Source organism: Notolabrus celidotus, chromosome 19 (genome assembly GCF_009762535.1).
Source record: "Notolabrus celidotus isolate fNotCel1 chromosome 19, fNotCel1.pri, whole genome shotgun sequence".
Taxonomy (NCBI): Eukaryota; Metazoa; Chordata; class Actinopteri; order Labriformes; family Labridae; genus Notolabrus; species Notolabrus celidotus.
The window spans coordinates 7,134,807-7,160,675 of NC_048290.1; the positions used below are offsets into that span (position 1 = coordinate 7,134,807).

At 39.5% G+C, this 25,869-nt stretch overlaps 1 protein-coding gene across 8 annotated transcripts in view; it reads right to left on the reverse strand.

Annotated features, from left to right (window-relative positions):
• Positions 1–25,869, reverse strand: part of fibcd1 (fibrinogen C domain containing 1) — a 237,168-nt gene that overhangs the window by 58,167 nt on the left and 153,132 nt on the right. For all 8 annotated transcript variants that reach the window (XM_034709573.1, XM_034709570.1, XM_034709572.1 and 5 more), the window contains one exon: positions 23,402–23,538. In XM_034709573.1, coding sequence (XP_034565464.1) covers positions 23,402–23,538 — 137 coding nt within the window. The remainder of the gene's footprint in view (positions 1–23,401; positions 23,539–25,869) is intronic.

Here is a 25,869-nt window from a genome sequence, read left to right on the forward strand (position 1 = left end):
CTACCCAAAGCTAGCTGAAACTGCCCATAGCCAGCCAACACTACCCATAACTAGCCGTACTACCCTTAGCTAGCCAACACTACCAATAGCTAGCCAACAATATCCTTAGCTAGCTAACAGTGCCTGTAAGTAGCAAAATTAATCATTTGCTAGCCAAAACTACCCTTAGCTATCCTACCCTACTTGTAGCATACCAACACTAAGCTTGGCCAACCAAAACTACCCATAGCATGCCAACACTGCCCTTAGCTAGCCAAAACTAACCATACCTACCAATTACAACCCTTAGCTAGCCAACACTGCCCAATTACTAGCTGTTACTATCCTTAGCTAGTCAACACTGCCAGCAGCAAGACAAAACTACCCATAACTAGCTAGTATTACCTGTAGCTGGCCAACACTTCTCAACACTACCCATAACTAGCCATACTACCCTTAGCTAGCCAACACTACCAGTAGCTAGACAACAATTATCTTAGCTAGCTAACACTGCCCGTAAGTAGCCAAATTAAACCTTTGCTAGCCAAAACTACCCTTAGCTATCCTACACTACCTGTAGTGTACAAACACTAAGCTTGGCTAACCAACACTACCCATAGCATGCCAACACTGCCCTTAGCTAGCCAAAACTAACCATACCTACGCATTATGAACCTTAGCTAGCCAACACTGCCAGCAGCAAGACAAAACTACCCATAGCTAGCCAATATTACCTGGAGCTGGCCAACACTTCCCAAAGCTAGCAACATTATCATTAGCTTTACACTCAAGCATGTAGTGCACCTTGTAACACTATGAAACAATTACAAACTATCCATGCTTATGTAACGTAAGCTTTGATGTGCGTGAATGCTGTTGTAGCTGTTGTCAGATGGTAGTTAATGCCAATTAAACATCACAACAGCTACCAATATGCAATATGAAATGTTTCTTGATGTTGCTTCATCATCTATCATTTGCTGATCAAGTTAGAAGTGGTGAAATGATGATGATAAACATGGAACAAAGCAGTCTGATATTAAAACAGCTACAGAGCACAATACCCCGGCTGCATCAGAGGAGAACTGTCGCCATGTGAATATAATCTATCATATCATGAGAGATGGGCAAATATTTTACAATTTCACTCAGCTGTGTGAGCATTTCCAAGGTTGCGGTATCTCTTTCTAGAAAAACTCTATCCAAACTATTTATTAAAAGTGCTGACGTTAAAAATGTCAGGCTGAGAATGAAAGGAAATTGGATACTCAAGAGGAAATGTATGCAGATGGAAAATATTACAGGACCCGCTGTTCAAAGGCTGTGTTAATGTTGAAATGACAAAAGAAATACCATGAGACAGTTTATGTTTAGCATGACTAATCCCCTAACATACCATAAGGCTCCAGATGGCACCAACAGCCATATTTGCTTTTGACATCCTCTCCAACAAAGACCAAAATCCTGCACAGCTATAATCGAGCTCTATGCTCATCATTTTCATCCTCATAATTGTCCTTATTATGATTGTCTTAATCTTCATTAGAGTGTCATCATCAGTTATCAACACCATCTATGGATTGTAGAGGTTGTCTTTCAAATTCCTTATGTAATCATTCAGAGCTCGCAATGTAGTACCTCCACATATCCCAAAGATTTATTTACTTCCTTATTTCAAACATATGAGTACATTTGTCTTCTTCAGGCCCTGAACTCACTGGGTTTTATGGGTGTTTCTACCCAGTGGTTCTGTTAGTTTTCCAATTAAAAGTTATATAAGAATCCAAAAGTATAAAATGTTTGCTGTTTTTGCCACACTCATGTTAGTTGTAAGGAAAAAAGGAATACGACCACTATCCTTGAGCCTGCTCACCTTGTAGGCTACAGTTTTTCTTCAACTGACATCTATTTCGTCTGCTTTTGAATCCCTTGCACACATACAGAAACCCCGTGACATTTTCTTTCTTCAGGCCTGAACAGTGTTCATAGTTTGCAGAGAGCTGCAAGCAAGGTGTCAAGTAAACATAAACAAAGAAAATTATGTTGTGTAAAACACTGTGAGGATTTTCCCTGTTCACGGTGCATTGGAGTATAAACTATGATACTGGTGTCACAGTAATGAGCAACTATGTCAGTTATTCTACGTGTTAACTTTCTTAAGGTAACATGAAACTGTGTTCTAACAGCTGAATTTGAAGTCTTATTTTCTTATGATTAGAAGGATTATTTCAAACTTCACTTGTATTCATGTAGTTCTGTGTCACTCCTTTAAAAGCAATTTAAAACGACAAACTGTATCCTCTGTCTACTCAAAAATTATGCATGGTTTCAGATTGAGCAAGTGTTGTCCCTGTATCTGTGCATATTTAGCGTGTGGGCGCACTGTATATTAATGTGACAGATTTCAATAATAATGTGCTGTGTACAGTGTGTATAAATATTACTATCAATCCTTAATACACAAGGCTGGGGGGTGGCTCTATTTCATGTGACAAATGTAATGCTGCAGAACAGCTTAATGCACAGGTGTAAACGGTTACGCTGTTAATAAAAACACTGCCTCTTTGCTATAGTGTGTCAGAGTAGAGCGTTGAATGTTGTTTGTATAATTCTGCACTCTAAGTACTTCATACATGCTATCAAGTATGATAGATCACAGGGTGTAGTCGACAAATGAAGATAGTTCAAGTAAAAGCCCTCAGGGATTTTAATGATAGACGCATTTTGATTCTTGGCCAGCACACAACTGAATAATGTGAAAGGAAACTTTATAGGAGTTCTGCAAGACCTATCTCATTTCAGTAAAAAACAAACTCAGAATGATTCAGGTTTAGTAAGCAAACATTTGGGTAGAGTGCTGCTTAACTTTCTCTGTTTTCAGTCTATTAAATCCTCCTGAATGGTTAAACATCCTCATTCTGCAGATGATATGCTAGTTTATAATTCCAACGTGTTCTTCAGTTAAACAACGTAGATTCATAAAAGCATTATAACCTCAATGAAATCTTTTTATGGTGATAACAAATGGTCACATACAGAGCTCACAGGGGTAAATATCCTGGAAATAGGGCAAGAACTGCAGTGACTTCATAATTAAAGGCTGTGGCATTCGACAGCCTTAACAATGCACCGTCATCAAGTCACCGATATGTCAGCGGGGCACTCAAGGACTGACTGTGAAAAAGCCTGCCTCTTGTTGCAACTGCTGTTTTCTACTGATTGCCTGAGTTAACTGGGGAGAGTTTTTCGCCAAAAATTGGTACAAAAAAACAACTCCCTGTTAAGGTAGTGAAGTAATTTTTTCTTGAAACCAGTGGCCAACTGCAGGAATACAAAATGTCCAAGTTTGTGTTACTTCTCCAAGTAATGACCTCCCTGCTTTCTTATCTTCCTCCCTTTTTCCTCTTACCTTGCCTCAGTTCTTCAGTCAAATAAGCTGAAATACAGAAGAGTAGAAATTGATAACGCTACGTTTAAAATGAGGTTTCCCTTTCCAGTCATTCTTAATTGTTTTTTCTCAGTCCCCTGGCGCTCACTGTATTATAGTGCAGTTAAAGAGGCGAGAAAACTGCATAAAAATGCCCCCTCAGGCCAATAAATCAGAACAAACTTCAAGGAAAAACTCTTCTTTTGACAAATTTACACCAAAGAAAGAAAAACTCACATATTTGTTTTGTTGTATTGACGCACGAAGACCCTTTCTGCTTTTCAAAAGACACACAATTGGGAGAAAATACCATTAAAGTTTCAGTTTGTTTTTTTCCATTAGTTGTTTCAAGCATTTACAGTCAAGAGACATCCCGGTAACATGCTTTCACGCCTCAGCTAACTACTTTTTCTAGTGCTGCCCTGACAGAAAACTTCAGACACCAGCAGGACCTGCTTTTATGAATCACTGCGACGCTCAGAAAGTGGCCAGTGGTCACATGGAGAAGTGCTCTACAGCGACAGGTTAACCAGAAAGCAGCTCAGTTCAGATTAGGGTTAACACTTGGGTCCTGCTGACTCCCTGCCTCCCTCCATGTACAGCATCCTTGTAAGACTGGAGAGCTGCTCTGAGGTTTAATTGCATGTTGACCCTGAAGGTCTCCCTCTGCTTGAGAGTGTGTGAGTGTGTGTGTTCCCTTGAGACTTGGAGCTCACAGAGACACCAATCATTTCCGCTCTCATTTCAAGAGGGACTGGAAGTGGTGAATTGGAGCAACGTAGTGAATTTAGGGAGACAGTGTCAATGCTGTTAGAGCGACTACATACAGAGCATCCAAGGAGGCCTTCATGTGTATGCTTGTAATAATGCTTGATTTTGGCATGAGTTTGTGCATGTTGTATGGAGAGCCAAATGGGTCATAATTCACAGAATTTCTGTTTCTCCATCTATGCATTAAATGTTCTGTTTATTATATCCTCACATTCACTTTAATTATAATAGTTCACTAATCAAATCCATGCAAAGTGAGATAAATAAGAATTAATTTTAAGTTGTATGGAGGGCCAAAATTGTCATATTTCCTTCAGTTGAGTGTTTCCTGGTCTGTTCATTAAACGTTGCTGTTAATCATTTCCCACATGAATTTTACTTTAACTTTAACTTCACACATAGAAAATTAGACAATACAGACATATGAATTAATTTACAGCTCAGGGAGGGGTACCAGGGGCACCTGTCAGTCAAACTCCTAATTATGCAAATTTGTGTTCAACTTCTATGCTTGATTTTTTAAAAGCAGTGTGTATCAAAAGGACATGAGGCATAGAGACTGAAAGTTAGTTTTGAAACTAGGCTGTAAGAATTGTTATTTCAACATGGGCCCTTATGGGGATTCCTTAGCCTTTGCAGCAATCCCCCAAGTGGACACTTGAGGAATTGCACATTTTTGCACTTCTGCATTGGCTTCATTTTTCAAGACCAGAGGTTACCGCTTGGTAGTAATTCACAAAAACTTAGGTAGGTGAGGTATGGTATTAATATGGCAAAAAATGTATAGATAGGGAATAACTATGGTCCAAGAATGGAGCCCTGGGGAACACCATGAGGTAGATTTGGTTTGTAGAACAAATAAACCTATAATCCTCTTTTGTCGATGTAATTTTGAAAACTATTTATGGAATAATAAAACACCTATTTAAGCAATAAAAACCTTATGTGTTTGTTTTTATGTCTGTCCTTCTGTCTGTACTGTATAATCAGAATTATATAAGTGTGTAGGTGGAAAAGTTCATGTTGGAAGTTTGTGGGTACCATGAACAATTTCTCTTGCTTCTAGCCTGTCTTAACATTGAAAACACGCAAGTCAAGAGCATGCAGAAATACGCAGCCAAGAGGCAGATAAGCAGACATTACTAACCGCTCTGACTCTTACATTGTGGTTACTCATAAAGAACCTGCTCCAAGGACTGGTCAGCACAGAGGCAGAAAAGAAAGGACAAGAAAAACAGTTACTGCCAAAAACAACAACAGCTTTTCCATTTTTTTCTCATAAGGGGAAAAAAAAAGTCAGCTCATTTCGGAGTCTCTTTCTGTAAAAGTACATGTTTATACTGTAGCTTAAATGCTTGTGTTTTCGAGAGCTGGGCTACCATATCACCTCACAAAACCACTCCAAACACACACTGACGCAAACACAGTTTCCACTGGGACGCAGCTTAACATCCAAACTGACAAATCCTTACAAACAGTGTCTGGCTGGAGGGCAGTGACTGACATTAAAGTTGTTCCCGTCAAGGTCAGAAGCTCTCAGACTTGTTCTATTTGGGTGTGTGGGGCAGGTGACATTGTAGCCAAACACACGCACTCACACACACAGTAAAAAACAGCAGATGAGACACAGCAGCCGGTTTTATTTTAAGGGCTGAACAAGGTCTCAATTTTCACAACATAAAGTGCGGAACGTTAAAATTCTGACCTACAGACACGTCATCAGACCAGGCTGCTAGACTCTGATCACAGCTGAAAAGAAGTGGAAAGCTGGTTCAGAAACAAAAGTTTGTTTTACCGACTATTCTTAGACAATTAAATTCCATTTTGGCCAAAGATACATCACACAAACATGAACTGTCTTTGTACATTCAGCCACTTAAATGATTGTACAAAACAGCAGTGCATCAACACTGAAAAGTTTCAGAACTGGATTTGATCACTCCTGGGTCATCGGCAGCTTTAGTATTGGACTAAGCTTCTATAACGTGAGTTATCTGACTGAACTGTTGAATCTGTCATTATTTGTCATCCTGTGCAGGGTCACTCACATTTTCAACATCTGGTAAGATTTAAAAGATATTGTACAGTCAGCCAGATTTTGACCTTTAGAAATGATCAACATCAGCATCCAGGGGTCATCCTGACATCGTAGTCCAAGCTGCACACCCTCACTGCCTGTGCATGCTTCTTTTTCTTTCTCCTTCTTCTTTGGGAATATTTAAAAATGCTCTCATTGTAATATAATGTGCTGTAGTTATGTTTAAGTATGAATAATAAAATGCACTTAACTTATGTCTCTGCAAAGGATTTCAGCTACGACTTGACATTTTCTTTGGAAAAACACTCACAATTTCCATCTTCCCTGCACCCCTAAAATGTAAAAATCTCAAACCTGACTACAAATATGTTTCCAGACACGCTACAGTAACCCAGTTTTAGCTTGTTAAAACCTGGTTGAAATTTGGTCTTGGACACCTAGACCTAGAAATATAAATGCAAAGTATTAAACACAAAAATCTGAATGGACAAACAAAGCCCTGTTCAAAGATAGCAACACAGACAGACAGTGATTTGATGGTGAGAAGTGCAAAGAATCTTCATCTTTTCTGCTGCTTCTCCTAATCTCACAAAGTTTCCACTGAGGTGAACTGAAGTGGCCCTACAGTGTTAACGAGACAATCTCCAATCCTCACCGACCATCACACCCAACACTTGCTAAAACGCTCTCACATTGGCATGATCACATTAAGCTCCCTGTAATCTCGGCAGTAGATGAAGGCTACTTAACAAGCCGCCTTAAGCTCTTCAGCAGGATTTCTGTCAACTACCGCGAGAGCCCACAGCGTGCACAGACGGACACCCTGACTGACAGACCAGAACATGGGGAAGAATCCACACAAGCCCTCTGAAGCTGATTGGGGGAGATTTACAATCTGGCATGTGAGTGGGTGGAAAATAGGAAAGGTGCCAATAGCTTGTTAGCTCCTGGCATGTACACACTGTTTGCACACTATGTTTATGTGTTTGATGCTCTGGCAGCAGATGTCACTTGCGAGTGCTGCTCTATTCTGACTAACCGAAGATAATTGGTAACGTCTTCAGAGAGTGATTAATACATCTGCCGTGAGGAATTTATTTAGATGTATACATATGAGGAAGTGCTCTGCACAATAAAAATGCACATATTTATAAGGAAATAACAAATATTGTTAGCTGAGAGGCTAAACGAATCAGTCCCAAATTCTGCCTCCTAACACTTCCTTTCAATTGCTAACAATTTGATTACATTGTTAAGGATATTGATGATATGCTGACAGATTCAACTCAGTCTGATAAAAGCACTCATAAATCCACTGCAGTCTGCAGAATTGCTATCTTCAAAGAGGGCTGAAAACATCTGTTGGTGAATGTTTTATAATCCTATCAGAAAGACAGATGTGTTCCAAACACAGCAGCAGCAGCATACGCCAACAGAAGAGGAAACACAATCATCCACAAATACACTCTCTCACTCTCACACACACAAGTACAATTTCTGTAAGTACTAAAGTGAAAAAAAGATTATTCCTGGCTTTCAGCAGTAACCTGCTTTTTTTGGCACATCAACGAGACAGGAAACCTGGTTTCCTTATTGGTTTACAGGATTAGGAAAAGGCAGGTGAACACAGGTGGATTTCAGCTGTAGCTTTAAGAGCCGTTTGAAGTTATTTGTACAGTTTTTGTGCATTACAAAAAATCAGTACAGGTTAAAACATGAGTATCTGAGTGCAATTGGTAGTAAACCCAACAGAAACCAAACTATGATTTATTTTACTTATCAGCGTGAAACACACTGCAATTTTGTCGCCCTTTGGTCAAATTTGAAATATCGATTGAGCAACAGGAAAATTCAAGGGATCATTGATATTAATCTTTCTGCAGAGGCCATGAACATTAGTACCAAATGTCATGCTAATCCAGATTAAAAAGTCAGGGGATTACTAAAGTCAGTGGGATATCCTTTGTTTGAATGTGTGGAACTTTTCCCTATAAATGGAGCATTTTTGCCTTGCTGGTGGCGCTAAAGGAAAAATCAAGGGACCATCCAAAACAACAGGATTTATACTCTGAGGATCCCGAGAGTGGAATTCACTTAAATTAATTGTGGCAGCTAATAGCACCAAAAACAGAGTATTTAATTTGCTCACTCATACACGTTGTTTTAGGGTTGAATTCACAAATCATATTGCAGTAATGATATCTAAGTGCAAAAATGCCCAAAAGTTTTGCAGCTCAATTCAGTTTGCTCTTGTTTTGCATCTGACTGTGGAGAGGAGCTGTCAGCATCACTAGCCTTAAGAAGGGGACACTTCTTCACAGTTCATAATGGAGTTGTTTTATGATATATGTGAAGCAATTTGAACAGTTGTATCAAGCTTATTTCTTTGTGCAAGCTAGCAAAGTGCAGCATTTCTAGGGTTGTGCTGAACAGCACAGTGTTGTGTGAGGATTGAGCCTTTAAATGATTTAAACCCTCATTATGATAAAACCGTAACGTCAAAGTAATATTAACAGACTAAATGTGTAGGTATATTATTTTTTCTCATCCAGAGGTAGAACTGTTGTTATGATCATGACCACTGAAACATTTGAGCATGTAAGCACTCACATACTGAAGTGCAGATACCACCAGCTCTCAGCAGATGGTAAAATTTTACTCTAACTGCGCAGGGCTGTTAGCGCCGGTGTTGTGTCCAGATGTGACCGACGATTCAATCTGTCTCCTGGGTTGTATTTGCAGTTAAAAAAGGAGGCCTCAGGGAGAATCTCAGATAATGCAGCCTTCTTAAGCAATGCTGACAGGAAGACTCCAGATATAGATGTCAATCAGCAGAGCCGAGCATCAGGCAGCCATGACCTTTAAGGACATATGCGTTCATACATTGCTCTGCACAATTTTATTCAACCTCAATATTCAACTGGACTATCTTGTCCAGTATGAATGCATAATTGGTCATTTAAATGTGTGTAAACAACACAGATTTGCTGTGCAGAACAGTTTGTGCATGCTTTGTGAATAAGATTATGTCTTTTTAAATCATTTGCACAGATTTAGCGTGTGCAAAAGCCTTGCAAGCTTTTTGTGAATCAGGTCCTGAGTATCCATAATACATTTCTTGGCAGTTCCATGCAGAGAAAGTCGGGCTAAGTGCACAAATGTTGACTAATTCTACTCTGTTTGCATAGATAAACTTTTGGGGAAAGTGAAACATGTTATTTGAAAGAAAAAACATGCTTTACTGGTTCAAAGTTTGGTTTTTAGGATTTTGACTACAAACATGTTCCAGGAGTTATTTTGAAATGCATACTGTGTTTACATTTAAGGGTATACATTAACTAGGGATTCTTCATCAGCAGGTTTACTATTTGTGTTCCTATGTCACGCAGGAAATATAAAGTCTTCAACTGTTCCTGAAGCATGGCTTACACAGCTGTCAGACCTTTCCTCATGTAACCTTTGCCAAGCCGAAGCTAATGGTGCCAATAGCCCGAAGGACACATCTGACACTGTCTGTGATAGTGCTACCTGTAGACAGCTCATCTTTCCGCTCAGTGCCAAAATAAACTCATCTCTTCACGCCGTGTAACCAGGACACCAATAAAATAAATGGAAATAAATACAGACTCATGAATTAAGAGATACCGGTGTGTACTGGTCTAAACTTCAGGGATATTATTACGTGTCAAACAAGATTTAGATCATAAGTTTCCAGTTTCCCTGCCTTGCATGACATCAACAGAGAAGACACAACCATAAAAACATCCCAGATTTTCTTTTCTGTTTTGTTTTTTCAAACCAATAAACCAACAGAGATGAAATATTGAAAGGTCTGTGAGCTGCATGGAGGTAGTGAAAAGCCTATACCCAACACTCAGAAATGCTCAAAAGGCACTCCCAGCCTCTAAAAGAGCGAACATGCACACAATTGTACATTCAATCCGAAACTTTTACATTTCAGTTCTTAGCTGAATTGAATATTTGAGTGTGATTGCACTACTTCTGATAAAAGCACCATTTGAAAACGCAGCGCCACACTGCACTCCGAAATATCCACTCTCATTCATTATTTATACCACGGTCATTTTTAGTCCTTTCCTTTTAACAAATAAAATAGTAAAATAAAAGACATTACCCGAAGCTGCAAGGCTTTATTTAAATGGCATTTGAAATATCCTTTTACTGAAGCAGGTAGACCTCAGCCCTGAAGGATTGCTCTATTCCAGTGAGAGGTTGTGTGTGTGTACTTTAATATGCATGGTGACTTAATAAGCCTGGAACACGTGAACACACATTTACTGTGTGTGGACATATGTATGTCTGTGATTGTACCTATGTTTTATTGGAATAATCCAATCTTCTCTTTCTGTTACGGTAGGCAGAAGGTGGTGTGTGTGTGTGTGTGTTTGTGTGTTTGTGTGTTTGTGTGTTTGTGTGTTTGTGTGTTTGTGTGTTTGTGTGTTTGTGTGTTTGTGTGTTTGTGTGTGTTTTGAAGGGGCTTGGGGCCGAGTAATGACAGCTCCTTTCTTTTATGTCCTATCTGCCCTCATTCCTCCTACATCCGTGGTCAGACAGTCTCCAGGGCGTGAGTTACGGCGGTGGAGATATACCGACCAATTTCCTCTGACAAGAATCCACATCATCCTGTACTAATGTCTCGTCTTTTCTTTTCTCTTTGCCTCTCTGCCTCTCTCTCTCTCTCTCTGTGTTGGCTTTTGAAACATAAGCTGAAGGACACTGACGAAAGAATATTTTGAAGTAAGAAGAACTCCCAATGTTCCCTTTTCTTTACAAAATGCTGTGGGCCTGACTCACAAAAGGATTGCTTTGCTTTTAGGGCTGCTGAACCTGTGCAAATAAGCCTAAAATACATAATTTAATTCATAAAGCATGTACAAAGGGTTCAGTGAACGCTAAACTGAGCTGCAGAGCAAAAAGAGTCATTGATCACTGGTGTTGTTTGCACAATTAAATAAGCCATTGTGCATTTATTTGAGGCTAAACAGGCTCCTTTCTATGAAAATGAGCCTTATTACAAAGAAAGGTTATTATAAAGGTTGACCCAAGCGGCAACCTCCTGCTGCGGGAATTGAAGCCAATGCAGAAGTGTTATAGTTCAGCATTTCCAATATGGCTCCTGCCAATGTTTGGCTTCTAAAACAGCGCTTCAGAAACAGAGGATTGACGTCAAGGATACTATGTCCATTATTTAGACAGTCTATGGGTTGACCTCTTTGGGACCCTCCAAAAATGGGATGCACCTTATATGCTGGTGCAATTTATATTACAGTAAGTTTATCAGTGACTTATTATTTCAAGGAAATCATCAAAACTAGAGGAAAAAAGTGATAAAGTCAGCGGATGTTATCATTTTTGTCACTCACCTGATCATATCAAACCAACTGAGGCTGTTCCATCAACTTCTATGCCATCCTGAGATAAGGAGCTCCACTGTATTCATTCTTTCAACTTTTCACTAAAATAAAAACACATTTTTATCACTTCTTCCAAAACTGACATAGCTGCACTTCAAGAAAGAGTTCGTTTCAGGTCACCTCGGCTTTGATTGACAGGTGGTTGTCCTAACCTGTTACACTGATCTGTATAGCGATTACTGCTTACACCACCCACCTCAGCTCTTCTCACGACTCACAGCATATGTCCCAGTTTGGTTTGCCTGACTCCAACAGATGTCAAAATGAGTGTAAGCTCCAAAACAAACTCTACATTTTGAAACATGCTACAGCACTTATTACTGTCAAGGGTATTTTTTTTTTTAGAGTAAACACTTGCTACAGTTCTTGGATGTATGATAAACACCTGGCACTGTGTTCCCAGTTTCTATAAGTACAAGATAATACACCTGGAGTGACTTATAAACTTCTACTGCTTTGTCTCTTTTATTTCACTTTTGTCAGGCTGCTTCTTTTTAAAAAAAGGAGAAACAGACATTCATGTATAAGTGATCTATGAGTCATTATGTCCCAGAGGATGTTTTGTCCTTATGTTCAGGTTCTTAGGCTTTTGTTTGTAATTGTAATGCAGAATACCAAGTACCGCCATGTCAGCCTCATACCTCTTATTCTGCATTACAATAACACATATACAGGGAGGTAACTTGGACGTCATGCCATTATACTCCATCTGTATCGCTTATCGCTCTACTCCTTAAGACCTTGCTCTGCTAATATTATTGTGTTTGTGCCTGCACCTTAATTAAGGAGCTGATTTCAATGTATATGATTGTTCTATGATAATCCCAAGAACCAAGAACAGCAATGTGAATAGTGATTAACAAATGTATACTACTCCTGTATTCATTGCAATTTACAGTCCAACTTATGCCACTGCATCCTTACAAAGAATTGATCTTTTCACACGGGTGTTTCCAAACTTGTCAGCTTGCGGCCCCCTAAATAGCGGTGCTGGAGACTGCAGTGAGCCCCCACTGTACCACGAAGTGGATAAATGTTCCTCACTGCCATGGAAATACAGTAGTAGGCCAATCCACAAACAAACATAGTCAAACAGAAAAGAAAAAGGCATAAGATACTTAATTTAGCTGGTCGGTAGAAAATTAGACTACCTATGTGCACATATTGCTGTCATTGCTTATTGTGGCAACAAATAAAAGAGGAAAACAGGTAAAACATTTCTATTTGCATGGTCCTATTTTTGTTAATATTTTCATAATTGTGGAAAAGTATGCAATTTTAATTTTTTTATTTTGGACCCTCCTATCAGTGTTTCGTGACCCCCCAGGGGGTCCCGACCCTCACTTTGGGAACCACTGTTTTAACAATTAAAAGCCAAAATGAATCAAAAAGTGCATAGTTTGGGGCACCACTGGCCTAGCGGTCTAAGTGCACGCCTCAATGTACAGAGGCTATAGTCCTCATTGCAGTGGTTGTAAGTTTGATTTCCTACCTCTACCATTTGCAGTACGTCTTCCCCCTCTCTCTACTTCCCACATTTCCTGTCTCTCTCAAGCTGTCCTATCCAATAAAGGAAAAAAATGCACCCCCCAAAAAACATTATTTTAAAAAGTATATAGTTCACGCCACTCATTAAAATAAAAATACATTTAGAATGGCCGATCTGACAGCAGACACTTGCTGCAGCTAACACACAGCTGTTGTAAAACCATAACATTGCAAAACACAGCCGTCAAGTGCTGCTCAATCTGGCAATGCAAAGCTTACCTGAGAGGAACTTAACCTGTACTATTTTCCTTTTACATACTCTCTCCCCGCTCTTCTTCTCTGCCTCTATGGGAACCTGCTGTGTATTGTATGTGGTCACTTTCCTGTGTGTCTGTCCTCCTGAGTGAGTAATATTTCTCTTGTTTCCATTTTTCCATTTATTTCCTGTTTTATTTTTGATTTGCACGACCCTCCTCTCGTTCAGCAAATTTTCAATTTTCCTCTGATTTCTGAAGTGATTGGCCCTCAGTTTCAAATCAGTCTCACCTGTCCCTCAACACGCTCATCTCCTGTGCTGGAAAAAACATTCAAGTTCACTAGAAGGTCTCTCGTGTTGAACAAAATCATGACAGGGGAAAGAAAAATGTTGAAGTACCGGATTTTCACTTCACAAACTCATGTTTGTATTCTGAGTTCAATTTCCTTGGTTTTATTTCTGTCTCGTCTTATTCTTGTCTGTCATTGTACTGTCGTCTTTGGTGTTGCTCTAGCTTTGGTCATTGGTCATTGTCTCCCTGCTTTACTCTGTCCTGATTTATCGTTCCTCTGCAGCACTTCTGGAAACAAAAACTAACATAAAACTGTGGCGTGTGTAGGCGGCTTGGAAGAATTTGGCTGCATTTACACTTTGAGTGTGAATTACAGGCGGAATTATGGGAAATTAACAATTTTAATTTTCCACACATTTTCTTTAGCGACAGCTCACGATTACAGAAAAGAAACTGCATATGCACCCACACTTTAACATTCCTGCACACGCAAAACAGAGCCTTATGAGCTCCACTGAGGTTGAATATTGTGCAGAGCGACGTATGAACGCATATCTCCTTAAAGGTCATGGCTGCCTGATGCTCGGTTCTGCTGATTGACATCTAAATCTGGAGTCTTCCTGTCAGCATTACTTAAGAAGGTTGCATTATCTCAGAATCTCCCTGGGGCCTCCTTTTTAACTGCAAATGCAACCCAAGAGACAGATTGAATTGTCGGTCACATCTGGATTAATATGCTCCAGACAATGGGAAGGAAAAAAAAAACAGTTGCAGCTCCCCCATTGTGTTTTTTTTTATCTGTGCATCTCAGTTTCTCTCTCTTCACACATCAGATTTAAATGTTTTCATCAGGGTCCTCCATTCTCTGTCTCCTCCGAGCCACAGCTCCCTCCGTCTCTTCTGTTCCCTCCCTCTTCTAAGTTACCCGCTCATCCCTCAGTCTGCAGCAGCCCTCTGCAACAGTGCTAAGCTACGTCAAAGTATGCTAATAAGGCAGCGGCATATGGCTCATTCCTTATTTAAGCTGAGCCATCAGACAGACAGTAAGCCACTCAACTCACCGAGCATCTCTCTTTTTTCTCTCCTACCTGCCCCTGTTGGATCACACCACGCTGATCTCTTAATGAGGCTCAAGCGTTTTTCACAATCAGCTCAACACACCAGGAAGGATCAGTCACTGCTGCAGTATCGCTTCAATCTGCGTGTGGTGTTAGTGTTAAATCCTTTTACAGGCCAGTATGCAAACACTTGTACACTGCATTAAAAAGGGAGGGGAACTTGGGAATTAAAGCCTGCTCGCGCTTACAAGCCGTTTCAGTGTAGGTGCAAACATGCATACACACAAACACACACATAAGCGTTTACCCGCAGACAGGCTGGTATGTAGCTCTATTCCATCATGCTGCGCTAAGCACTCTGTCACTCTGACAGTCCCCTTTTTATGTGATGATAGCAGGGTACGACCTTGCCTATCTCATACTGTTAGTCAACGATTTACAAGTCCACACACACACACACATGCACACGTAAACAAATTATTGTCATGCTTGTGTCAGTGCATTGACTTGAAGTGTGATGGATGCTCTGTCGTATGTGTAAAGTGCGCAGGTTGTGCCATATTGAACTGATGGTAAGTTCAGTATAGTTTATAAATGTCACACAAAAAGAATAAAGCATACATGTAGCTTTAGCTTAGCTTATATAAAAAACACCCACGAGACGTTTAAAAGAAACTGAAATATGAGTGTTCAAAAACCAAACCTATAAAAAAGTACAATATATAAAAAATGAAAGGAAGCAATCGTATGCCCCTTGTAAGTCTTTCAAAAAATGTTTGACAGAGCTCATAATTGTTACCAATTCAACACTTTAGGCTGCAATGGATTACAATGTGCCTTTAAATACATAAAAAGTTGAGTAGAAATTCAAGAGGGATGTTATATGGCATATTAACATATTTTGAAAATGTACAAAAAGTTTGGCTCTTCTCTCTTTTCTTTATCCCTTTTTCCCAATGCATCTAGTACACAGGGGTGTGTCTAGACTATGTGACTTGGGTGGCCATGACTCTCCAGGGGAAGGAGGGGGGGTGGGTGGGCATGCAGCCAGTATTCACTAACTGTTAAAGCACCAGGGGGTTGAAAGGTGAGGAGACATGGAGCGAAGAAGAACAAAGTAGGACAAGTTATCGAACAACTGAGGCAGAGTTATGATGCTCTTTTAAGAAAACAGTTATCATTGCAGTGGAGACGTTAAACAAAGAATATGGTATAAAATGATGATAAAATGATCGAAACGCACTGTAGTTTAAGGAACCGACAAAAGCCTGGAGTGGATTGCTGTAGTTGATAAGTGCCACCATTTCCATATAACAACATTGTACATTCATTAGCATTAGTTTTGTGAACTTTCTGTTCCATGTTCAAAAAATGGGATTAAATGTTGTCCATTCTTATTGAGCTACAGCAATACTGAATATTTGAATAAGGGCTGTCGTAATGTACAGGTTTTGACGATAACCATCTTTTAGGTATATTGATATAGAGCTAAAAATAGCTATACAGTAATTTTTTAAAATTTTATTTAACCTTTATTTAACCATACGAGACCCATTGAGATCAAGACCTCATTTACAAGGGCGACCTGGCCAAGAGGTCAGCAGCACACGTCAAAATAAATAGCACAACTCAACAGCATGGAGCATATGTACAGACAGTATGTAGAAGCAATCAATAATTTAAAGTGCAACTTATTTTCAGATAAAGTGCAATTTGTGATTACAAAACAGCATTTAAAAACACAGGGCACTGTTCTGGGGTCTGTCTTTCATTTAAGATGGTAATACTGTGTAACTAGTTAGTAATAGTAGGGGGCAGTAGTGGTTCTTTATACTGGTTGCCACCCGCCATGAAAAAGAGGCAGCAGCAGAAGAAGAGATGGCTAGCTAGCCTTTACCAGTAGTGTGTGGCTTCTACTGCAGTGCAAATCATGTCAGCAGAGATGAAAGCAAGGTACTCTAACTGCACCAAAAAACAGTTTCCTCACCAGCTTTGGAGTTTTTTATATTTCATTAAAAAAGTACCAACTGGTATTAGTGGAGGATACGATACATTGAATCACACGCAGAAGAAGACGATGAGTGTTTGTTTGCGTAGATGTTTCTGGTGACGCATTTTTAAACATAACTGTGAACATCATGCAAGTGGAGGATGACATGTAATGAAGTTAGTTGCATTTATAAGTAACCTTTACAAAGTGACATATCGCTTGTTAAGCCTCTTCTTAATTTGATTGTTCATGCTATGTTTTCTGTCCTCTACAGATTTCATGATCAAAACGTTTAAGTGATTTTATTTTACTACCAAAATCATGACGTAAAAATCTGACATAGCGACATCCCTCATTTCAATATAATAAAACAACATGGTTTAGTGCATGGGTTCTCAAACTTTTTGGGGCCATGGACCCCTTACAGGTGAGAACATTGTCCAAGGACCCCCTCATAATTGTAACATGGATTAAGCACATATGCTTACTACCATTTGCACTCTTAGATGCCTTTGGAACTATTTGAATTGTAAAACTTATCAATGTAAATATTCCAGACCTGTTCCATAGTGATAAACAGAATTCACTTCACCATCTGTGTTTTCTGGCGGATGTATTCCTCGCTCTTTCGCTGGAAAAAAGTCTTTAGTTTTGTCCTTATATTCCGGGTGATCAGATGTCCCTTTAGCTTGGCTGGCTTCATAGCTTTGTTCGCTAGCACCTGAAGACACATGACGCATTTTGGTCTCCCGTCACTGTTCTCAATAAAACCAAACTCTATACCTGTCGTCATATTGTCTTAATTTAGCTAGCTTGGGCTTAGCATCACTTGACAATGTGAATTGATTTAGAAATGGCTCCATTCTCGCTAGCTAGTAAGCAAAGCTAAGTAGTAGCAGGAACAGATGTGACCGGAGTGAAGTGTGTATGAGTGATACGTGAAAAATTGATGTGATGTGTCACAGTCATATCAGTTTCTAGTGGCCCAAAGTCAACTAGGGTGGGAGTAATGGGCACAATATGCTGGTTTCATCTGTGCAAATGGTCCGCATCTGTATATATGCTGTTTTTAATGACACAGCACAATTTTATAATTTATTAGACCTTTTTTATAATTATTTCAAAGACCCCCACACTATGGTTCGCGGACCCCCAGGGGTCCTAGGACCCCACTTTGAGAACCACTGGTTTAGTGCATCAGAAGGTAGAACACCATCATAAAGACTGACTTCCCTGATAGTAGCTTAATATTTAACACATAGCCATCAGTCAAAGGGGAACTTGTGGAGTCTATTTTGGTGTGTTTGCAGCCCAAGATTTAGAGCAAACCTGTTTATATGCATGAAATATATATTTTTTTTGAGAAGGCATTTTTACACCTTGTAATATTTTCACACATTGCAGAAAAGAAGCATCAAAATGTCCTTCCCAGGAAGTTTTTAATATCTGTCACAAGGCTGTCAACAAGACAACATCACACCCACAAGCTAAAAGATGACAGCACATTTAATTTAATAACCGGCTGCAGCGGATTTATGAATTTCCTCAAAGCATGTGAAACGCTTCCTGTGCCGCTCACTCGCACGCAACGACTAAAAAAAAAAAAGGGATATTAATTCTATGTTCTGATTTGCAAATGAAACCCTGAATGGTTTTGGACGGGCTCCAAAATCAGCCCCTAGATGTTTCACTGAAATTTGTCACAACCTGTAAAAAGCGAGCTGTGATGGATTCATGTTGCTGGAATCTCAAACTCTTTGTGTTACGAGGCCTCAGTTCTCTATCAAGAACCGCTCTGCTTTCCCTGAGGACTGCTACAGTACACTTCAGAACAAAGGGAAATAAATGGCTCTAACCAGTAAGACGCTGCGTGTGTGTGTGTGAGAGAGAGAGTGTGTGCGTGTGTGTGTATGAAAACGTCTAAACCACACTTCCAAATATAACTTCAAACAGCTCAGTGTCAATGTTTGTTCACCTCGCTGTCTCTCATTCCCAAAAGACACAGCGCTTCCCGTATACAGTCTCGCTTTAACAACTATGTTTGCCTTAGCAGGGCCAGACAACTGACAGATGTTTGATCAAGGAGGAAAAACACGCTCAAAGAAACTCAAAGTATCTTCTTTCCGCTCAGTTTTACCTTTTTAGAATTTAAAACCCTCTCAAAATATAATCATACAAAAGCAAAGACTGTAAGACTTACAAAACCAGAACATAAACAGGTCAGATGTTCGCCATCTGTAATGAAGTTTTCCTTTCTTATTGTTTGGAGTTTGAAGCACGATGACAACTTAGTTTACACATAGAGAAGGAAACAGAAGATGGGCTTTTTTAAACCCGTCTGAACATTTTGTCTTGCTTATCTAACATTTAAGGGATAATGAAGAGTGCGTGGTGGTTATGAGAATTAGAATCTCCTCAGGGTGTGCAAGACTTGATGTGAAAACGAAGGGTTCGTGCTCACTGTGCTTGTTACCCGGCTAGAAACGAAAGCTAAAGACGAATTGGTAAAACCTGAAAATGCTTTTATTGATTTAAAATGATTCATTTGTGCAGCTGGAAATAGCCTCTCAGATTTCAATGTTGGTAAAGGATTCTTGTCAGCCTACTTGAATGACGAATTCAGATTAAACTGAACATTTCTATTGAAGGTAAAGTTGGAAAGATTGAACAGGACTTCTTCAAGAACATTGACCATGTTTACATCGACTTTAGCATCCTGTTTTTTTTTCTTTTTGAAGTTTTATTTTGGGGCTTTTCTGTCTTTAATTGTTGAAGATAAGACAGTGGATATAGCAGGAAACCAGGAGAGAGTGTGGGGAGAGATGAGGGAAAGGTGCCCCAGGTTGAACTTGCCTTAGGGATGTAAGGATACACTCAACCCAAGATTTGATACGAATCCGGATTTTTGGTTCACAATACACAATTCTCTACAATTTTCAAGAAAACTGGATTGAACACAAAATATAAATAACTATTATTTCATTTCAGTTCTCAAATATGGACAGCTGCAATGTATATTTTTTCTCTTATATTTCTTTGTAAACCAAGTAATCCTTTTTCATTTTGAAGGTGTGTTGTAACTCTAATAAAACCACTGCACACTTTTTTTCAGCACCTTGCAAAAAAACAAAAAATGACTGCACAAAAATACCTTGTTGGAAAATATCAGAACAATTATAAAAAAATGGAAAGTGAACGATTCCCAAATAAAAGTATTAAATATTAAAACAAATAAGGTAAATATCTTTAAATAATCAAAAGGGTAGCTTATGCTCCAGGATTGGAATTGACATGTTTTTCTTCAGGAGTGTTAGTGAAAGCTAAAATGCTGCCATCCCTCAGACTTGAAACACAAAGGTGCATCCTGAACTGCTAAGTCTTCACCTGCTGCCGCCATGTCTGTTTTTTCTCAACTCAGTGAGTGACGAGAGAGCAGCACCAGAGGCTTCATGATGTTGAACAAGTGGAGTGAAATGCAGATAGCGCCTTCTACTGTTTCAAAGTAATATTGCGATACAAATTTTGTTGAATCGATTTTAATCCACTCTTATTTGTATTGATTTTTTACCGTCTTGTGATATATACATCCCTAACTAGCCTGCCTGAAGACTTTAGCCTCTGTACATGGGGCGCATGACTCAACCATGAGGCCAAACCGGCACCCTGAATATCCTGTTTTTGTGTTTGTTGCCACTGAAAAAAACAGGAAGCTGTGGCACAAATACGCCTTACCCTGGTTTCTGAAAGCTGATGAGTACTTGTGCATACGTGGCCTCAGTCATGTGACGTATCAGCAAAACAAACATGGAGGCAGCAATGAGAGCATCTTACTTCCGGAGCGAAGGACATGAACGGTTTAACCGCTATTCATCTGAAAGTTTTCTCTCCACTCAGAACTCCACGATGATGACCCTGTTCCACCACTCATCGCTACTTATCTTCACCCATTCAACCCTTGACTGCGATGGCAGTGACAGTCTGACACAAGTCAGCGGTGAGGGCATGTTTAATATTTGCTTTCACTCTCATCTCCTGTTAGAAGCGAGTTAAATACGATATTTTCTGCAATGTGATGTTGGACTGCAATGAACCACAGCGGTCTCATTTTGTCCCATATTTCAAGATCAGAGCAGTTTGTGTTTTGAGAAAAGGCACATAACATGCGCCTACATGAATACAGTAATCAGAAATCAGGATCGAAGTATTTGCCATGTATACAGGAACATAAATAACCCGGTTTTTCTGTGTGCATGTAAACGCCACATCCTGACTGTGATCACTGGAATAAGGCTCATAACTGGGACACTCAAGTCCACAGAAACGCTCTCATTGACACGTCCGTCCTCACTCAGCTCTCCTTCTTCTCACAGCTTCTCAGTTGACACACCAAATGTCACAGCTTTTAACACTGCTGCGTCTCCTGAAATGATAGCACCCAAACAAAAAAAGTTTCACAGTGATTCACCGGATGTATTTCAGTTCCGTTGTCTCTCACTGTTCTGTGTTACTGTCTCTCTCCTCTTTGTTCATTTCCCTGTCACCGCTCCACCTGTTGGCGTTCTGGCATAGATATGACTAATTAACGTTCTAAATGGAAAAACAAAGCAAGAAAAAAAAATGGACTGTCTTCAAAGAGGTCCATGTGAAACTCGTGTGCTTAAGATCTCCCCACTCGGCTCCTCCGTGATGAAACTTTGATGAGACCTGTTCGGATTGATACATGAGATTCCTGAGGCGGTACAACTGTAATCACAGCAGGAGGCCAGAGAAGCAGACATAAACCTCATTCCCGGCATGACTTGGATTTGAATGGAGGCACTTTTGCAGGTGGGTTATTTAGTAAACATAAACAGATTTGTTAAAGCAGACACAGTGAGAAAGCATCCTTTTGTTTTCATCCTGCTTTTAACCCTGCTGGAAAATATACCACAGTGTGAATGCTTCTGTTTTTGCCAAAATGTACCTACACTTGTTTTCTTTGTGCTCATTGTGAAGCTATTTTTTGTAGTGTCTTCAAATGATTTACAACCCTGGACTCTGTACAGCCTATATATAGCGCCTTTTTAAATCAAGCAACCATATTATTGATGAAACAATGAAAAATGTTAGAAAAAAGAAAAAAAAAATAGATTTTTTTTTGCAGATTTAGCCCGACATGCAACATTCAGCTGCAAAACAGTCCTAAATGCAGAAATATGAACAAAATTGTATTTTATTTAAGAAATTTAGTCATTAAATTATCAAAACTCAGAATATGTTTTTGTTTGCTATGGTGTAATGTCTCAGAACATATTCAAATGCTCCACATCTTTGTAATCTGTAATCTAAAGTTATGTAAGATCTTTGTTGGAACAACTACGCCTTTGCCTTTTTAGAACACTTTGTACCAGATTATAGGAACAACGTTCTGAGATCCCCCTGGCTGCGTAGGCATTTTCCCCACATTTTCCAACACAGGCAATGAAACACAATGGAGTCATAAAGAAATGTACAACCAGGGCCCAAGTGTTCAAAACTAAACTGATCAGATTACAACTTTCAGGTGGAATCAAATCTTAAAAAAACTTAGTGCAGAACGAATAAAGGGTTATAGAATCGGATAAGAGTGGGTGAGCCAATCTTGTTTTTTAACCTGATAAAAGCTCCAGTTTGTGTTGATAAAAAACTTTTGTGTGGAGTTGAGATTACTTCTATCTAAAACTCAGGTTTATCCTGATCAAGCAGAGTTAGATTTAGGAACACATGTAATACAAGTTTCTTTGACAATTGCAATATTTCCCCTGTGTATCTATTAATGTGCAATAATTACTTCATCTCACTCCAAACATGTGCAATATGTTTTTTTCTACCAAGCTTCTGAGTTTTATATGTTGTTTTTTATTCACCTGTTACTTCTGTGCACATTTCTTAATGTATCTCTGGTTTTGTAAATATATATATACATTTACTTATTTAGTTCTGTACATACTTTTCTTAAGATATGCTATTTTACTTTCTAATTGCTAATATTTTTTTTGATAATGACTATTTTATATGTTCTTGTTTACTCTATACTGTTTTGCATTGTCCACTTTGCTGCTGTAACACTTTAAATATCCCTGTTGTGGGACGAATAAAGGGATATCTTATCTTAACTTATCTTATCTTAACTTATTTGAAGTACAAGTCAAACAAAACAACAGTTTTACAATTTGTTTAAAATTAAAGCCCCGGTGAGTAACTTTCAGTTTGTGAGGATTTTGGTGCCCTGATACAAAAGTAGACTGAATTATCTTTACCTGGATCATTAAGAGTATCCAGGTTAAACCTTTTCAACATTTAGGCACGACAGGAAAAAGCAAGAAGCCTCCACCTTGGGTTGCAAAGATAATAAAGTACAGTGGTGAAGGTTTCCATTTAAGAATAGTCCAATGGCTGTTTAGTGTCAACGTGTGCTTTGTTACAGCCTTCTTCACCACACTAACATAATGCAAAGACGTCAATGGGATGACATCCTTGCAAGAAAGTCTCAGCTTTCAGATGCAAAAATCAAAGTAAGTCTATAGTTGTTTTATTTCTATATTCGGATGCTGTAAGAAACAAGGACCTCCCGCAGGTTTTCAGAGGGTGAAGAGCTTTGTGTGTGTGCATCGACTACAGCATGTCTGTATGTTTTCCTCTGACTCACCGTCCAGCCTCCTCCGTCTGTCGTCATGTCGCAGTAGACCTGGAAGCCTGCAGGGTGGTGAACAGGAAACACGGAGTAGATGCCGTCCTCTCTCTGACCACTGGCATACAGATCACCACAGTCACGGGGCCGTGAGCCTGGGGGAGAGCAGAGACAGGAAATAAATTAGGTCCAATATGGCTTGAGTTGGGAATTAAGGCTCGGAGCAGTAAGGGAACGAGAAGATGAGGTAAACACGGCACACTCTAGGCACATAAGTAATGTAAACATGAGGCCACAGTTCTGCTTTTATGCTCTGAAGCTATCATGTCGGTATGAAAGTATCAGCTCACTCAAGGTTGTTGAATATTTTACAAGAGGACAGCACTAAAAGGATAGAAAGAACAATGTTAAGGTAGGAAATGGCTCTTTTAAGAGGAAAGACACAAGAAAGATCGATTATGATGCGGATGGGCTGGTGATAGATGACACAGTGGGACGAGAGAGTCTAAGTGCGGTGAAGATAAGAACGGGAAAAAGCACGGCGCACAAGTAGGTCGGAATGAAGACAGAAAGGCACAAAGGTGGAGCGCAGACGTGATGCCACAGAAGACGAAGCAGATGTATGGTGCGGCGGCGGCACAGATCTGAGATAGCAGAAGTTGTAGGGAGAAGGAGAATACAAAAGACGTATAGAAGTCAGAGAGGAAGAGAGGACTCAGGGAGGAGACATAGTGACCCAGTCCCAATTAACCTCAGAACAGAACACTCAAGATGTTCATTAGAATCAGGCAAGCTAAAGAGTGTATATGGGCTGAAGATGGTAAAGAAAGGCACATATAATGGCATCATAGGGCATCAAAAATCAGAAAGGCCATTAACAGGAGTGTAAAAATACACTCCACTCATGTTACAATACAATTCACAATGCTGGGTTCACTGTACAATTTTGCTTCATGACACTTTTAAGGCTGAAAGTAACTCATGGTTAAACTTTAGAGAGGAGACTGCCCCATAAACTGTTATTTACCATGCTTTTATTTTGTCTTTTTTACTTCCATACACCAAGGCTACTTAACTTTCCCCTTTTGACAACAAATGTGCTTTTATTTTGAAAGGACACAAAGTATTTCTGCTAGATTGTGAAGTTGGAGTGGCTAAAAACATCTCAAATAATGAACAACTGCAAAAATAACATAAAAGCAGGGCGCTGGTGGTCTAATTGCCCCACATACAGAGGATACAGTCCTCGTCGCAGAGGTCGCCGGTTTGATTCCCGGACGCAACCATTCGCTGCATGTCTTCCCCCACTCTCTGCTCCCCCATATTTCCTGTCCCTCTTCAGCTGTCCTATCAAAAAAAGGCATAAAAGCCCAAAATATAACTTATAAAAAATAAAAACAAGTACAACAAGATAGTATCGTCCCAAGATGCATAGAATGTCATGATGTTGCTCTTATTTTGAAAGGACGCAACAGATTCTTCCACTAGATGGCAAAATTACAGAAGTATTTGGAAATATCTTTAAAAGTGACAAACTACACTTTGTCACTTTAAGATGAGCATTTCGCAGTTTCCCTTTCATGGTAAGTTGGTTTTGTTTACACTCTGTTTTTTGCACTAGCTTTATTGACTGCTACTTCAATATCCAAACGTGTTCACAATTAGTATGGGGCTGGAAAATCACTTCTTTCACATCGCCAAGTGTGAAATGAACCCTGGGTTAGTCTGCAGAAATGCAGACTCACAAAAAATGCACAATTTGCATCAGAGTCCTCTAAGTAGAGCAGCTCTGAGCATTCACAAAAACATTGCAAATGTGCCTCTAAAGCTTGCGAGTCCATTGAACTTGGACCATACAGTTAAGTGGGACAGAAAAAGTGGTGATCAAATGAAAAGATTATTCAGGTATGGTGCAGACAAAAAAGGAATGAAGTTTCTAATCTACAGCCAAGCAGAACAGCAGTACCCTTGTCTGTGCCTGTGAAGCCCATTTTTTTACTCAAGGGGATGCTAAATCTTTTCCCAAGGAAGCAGGAGTGGAACTCTATGATGAGGACTATGTCATATATTATGCATGCAAGCCTTCACCGGGTCAAACCACTAAATTTAAAAAGGCCAGGCAAGTTCTTGAAAAGGCCATTCAAGAACGTTCACAGTCACTACACGATAAGACATGTTTGATCCCCCCAAAGCTTTCCCGCTTCTCTGTGTAAGCCTCGACTGCTAAGCTCCAGCTTTCATCATCATCACACATAAATGGCTGCACTTCTCACTTCTTCTTCTTTTCATTACAGGAAACTAAAGACGTCTAGGTTCCGTGGGACATTAAAAAAAAAGGAGACGACCATTATTATTCAGGAATATGAAACTATAACAAGGGCTTTCAAAGTTTTTCAGTTTAATGATCCCTCACAGCAGAGAAAAATTTCATCTGCTTTTCTCTGTTAACAGACTATTACCTGTTATCACCGCCATGATAATACTAC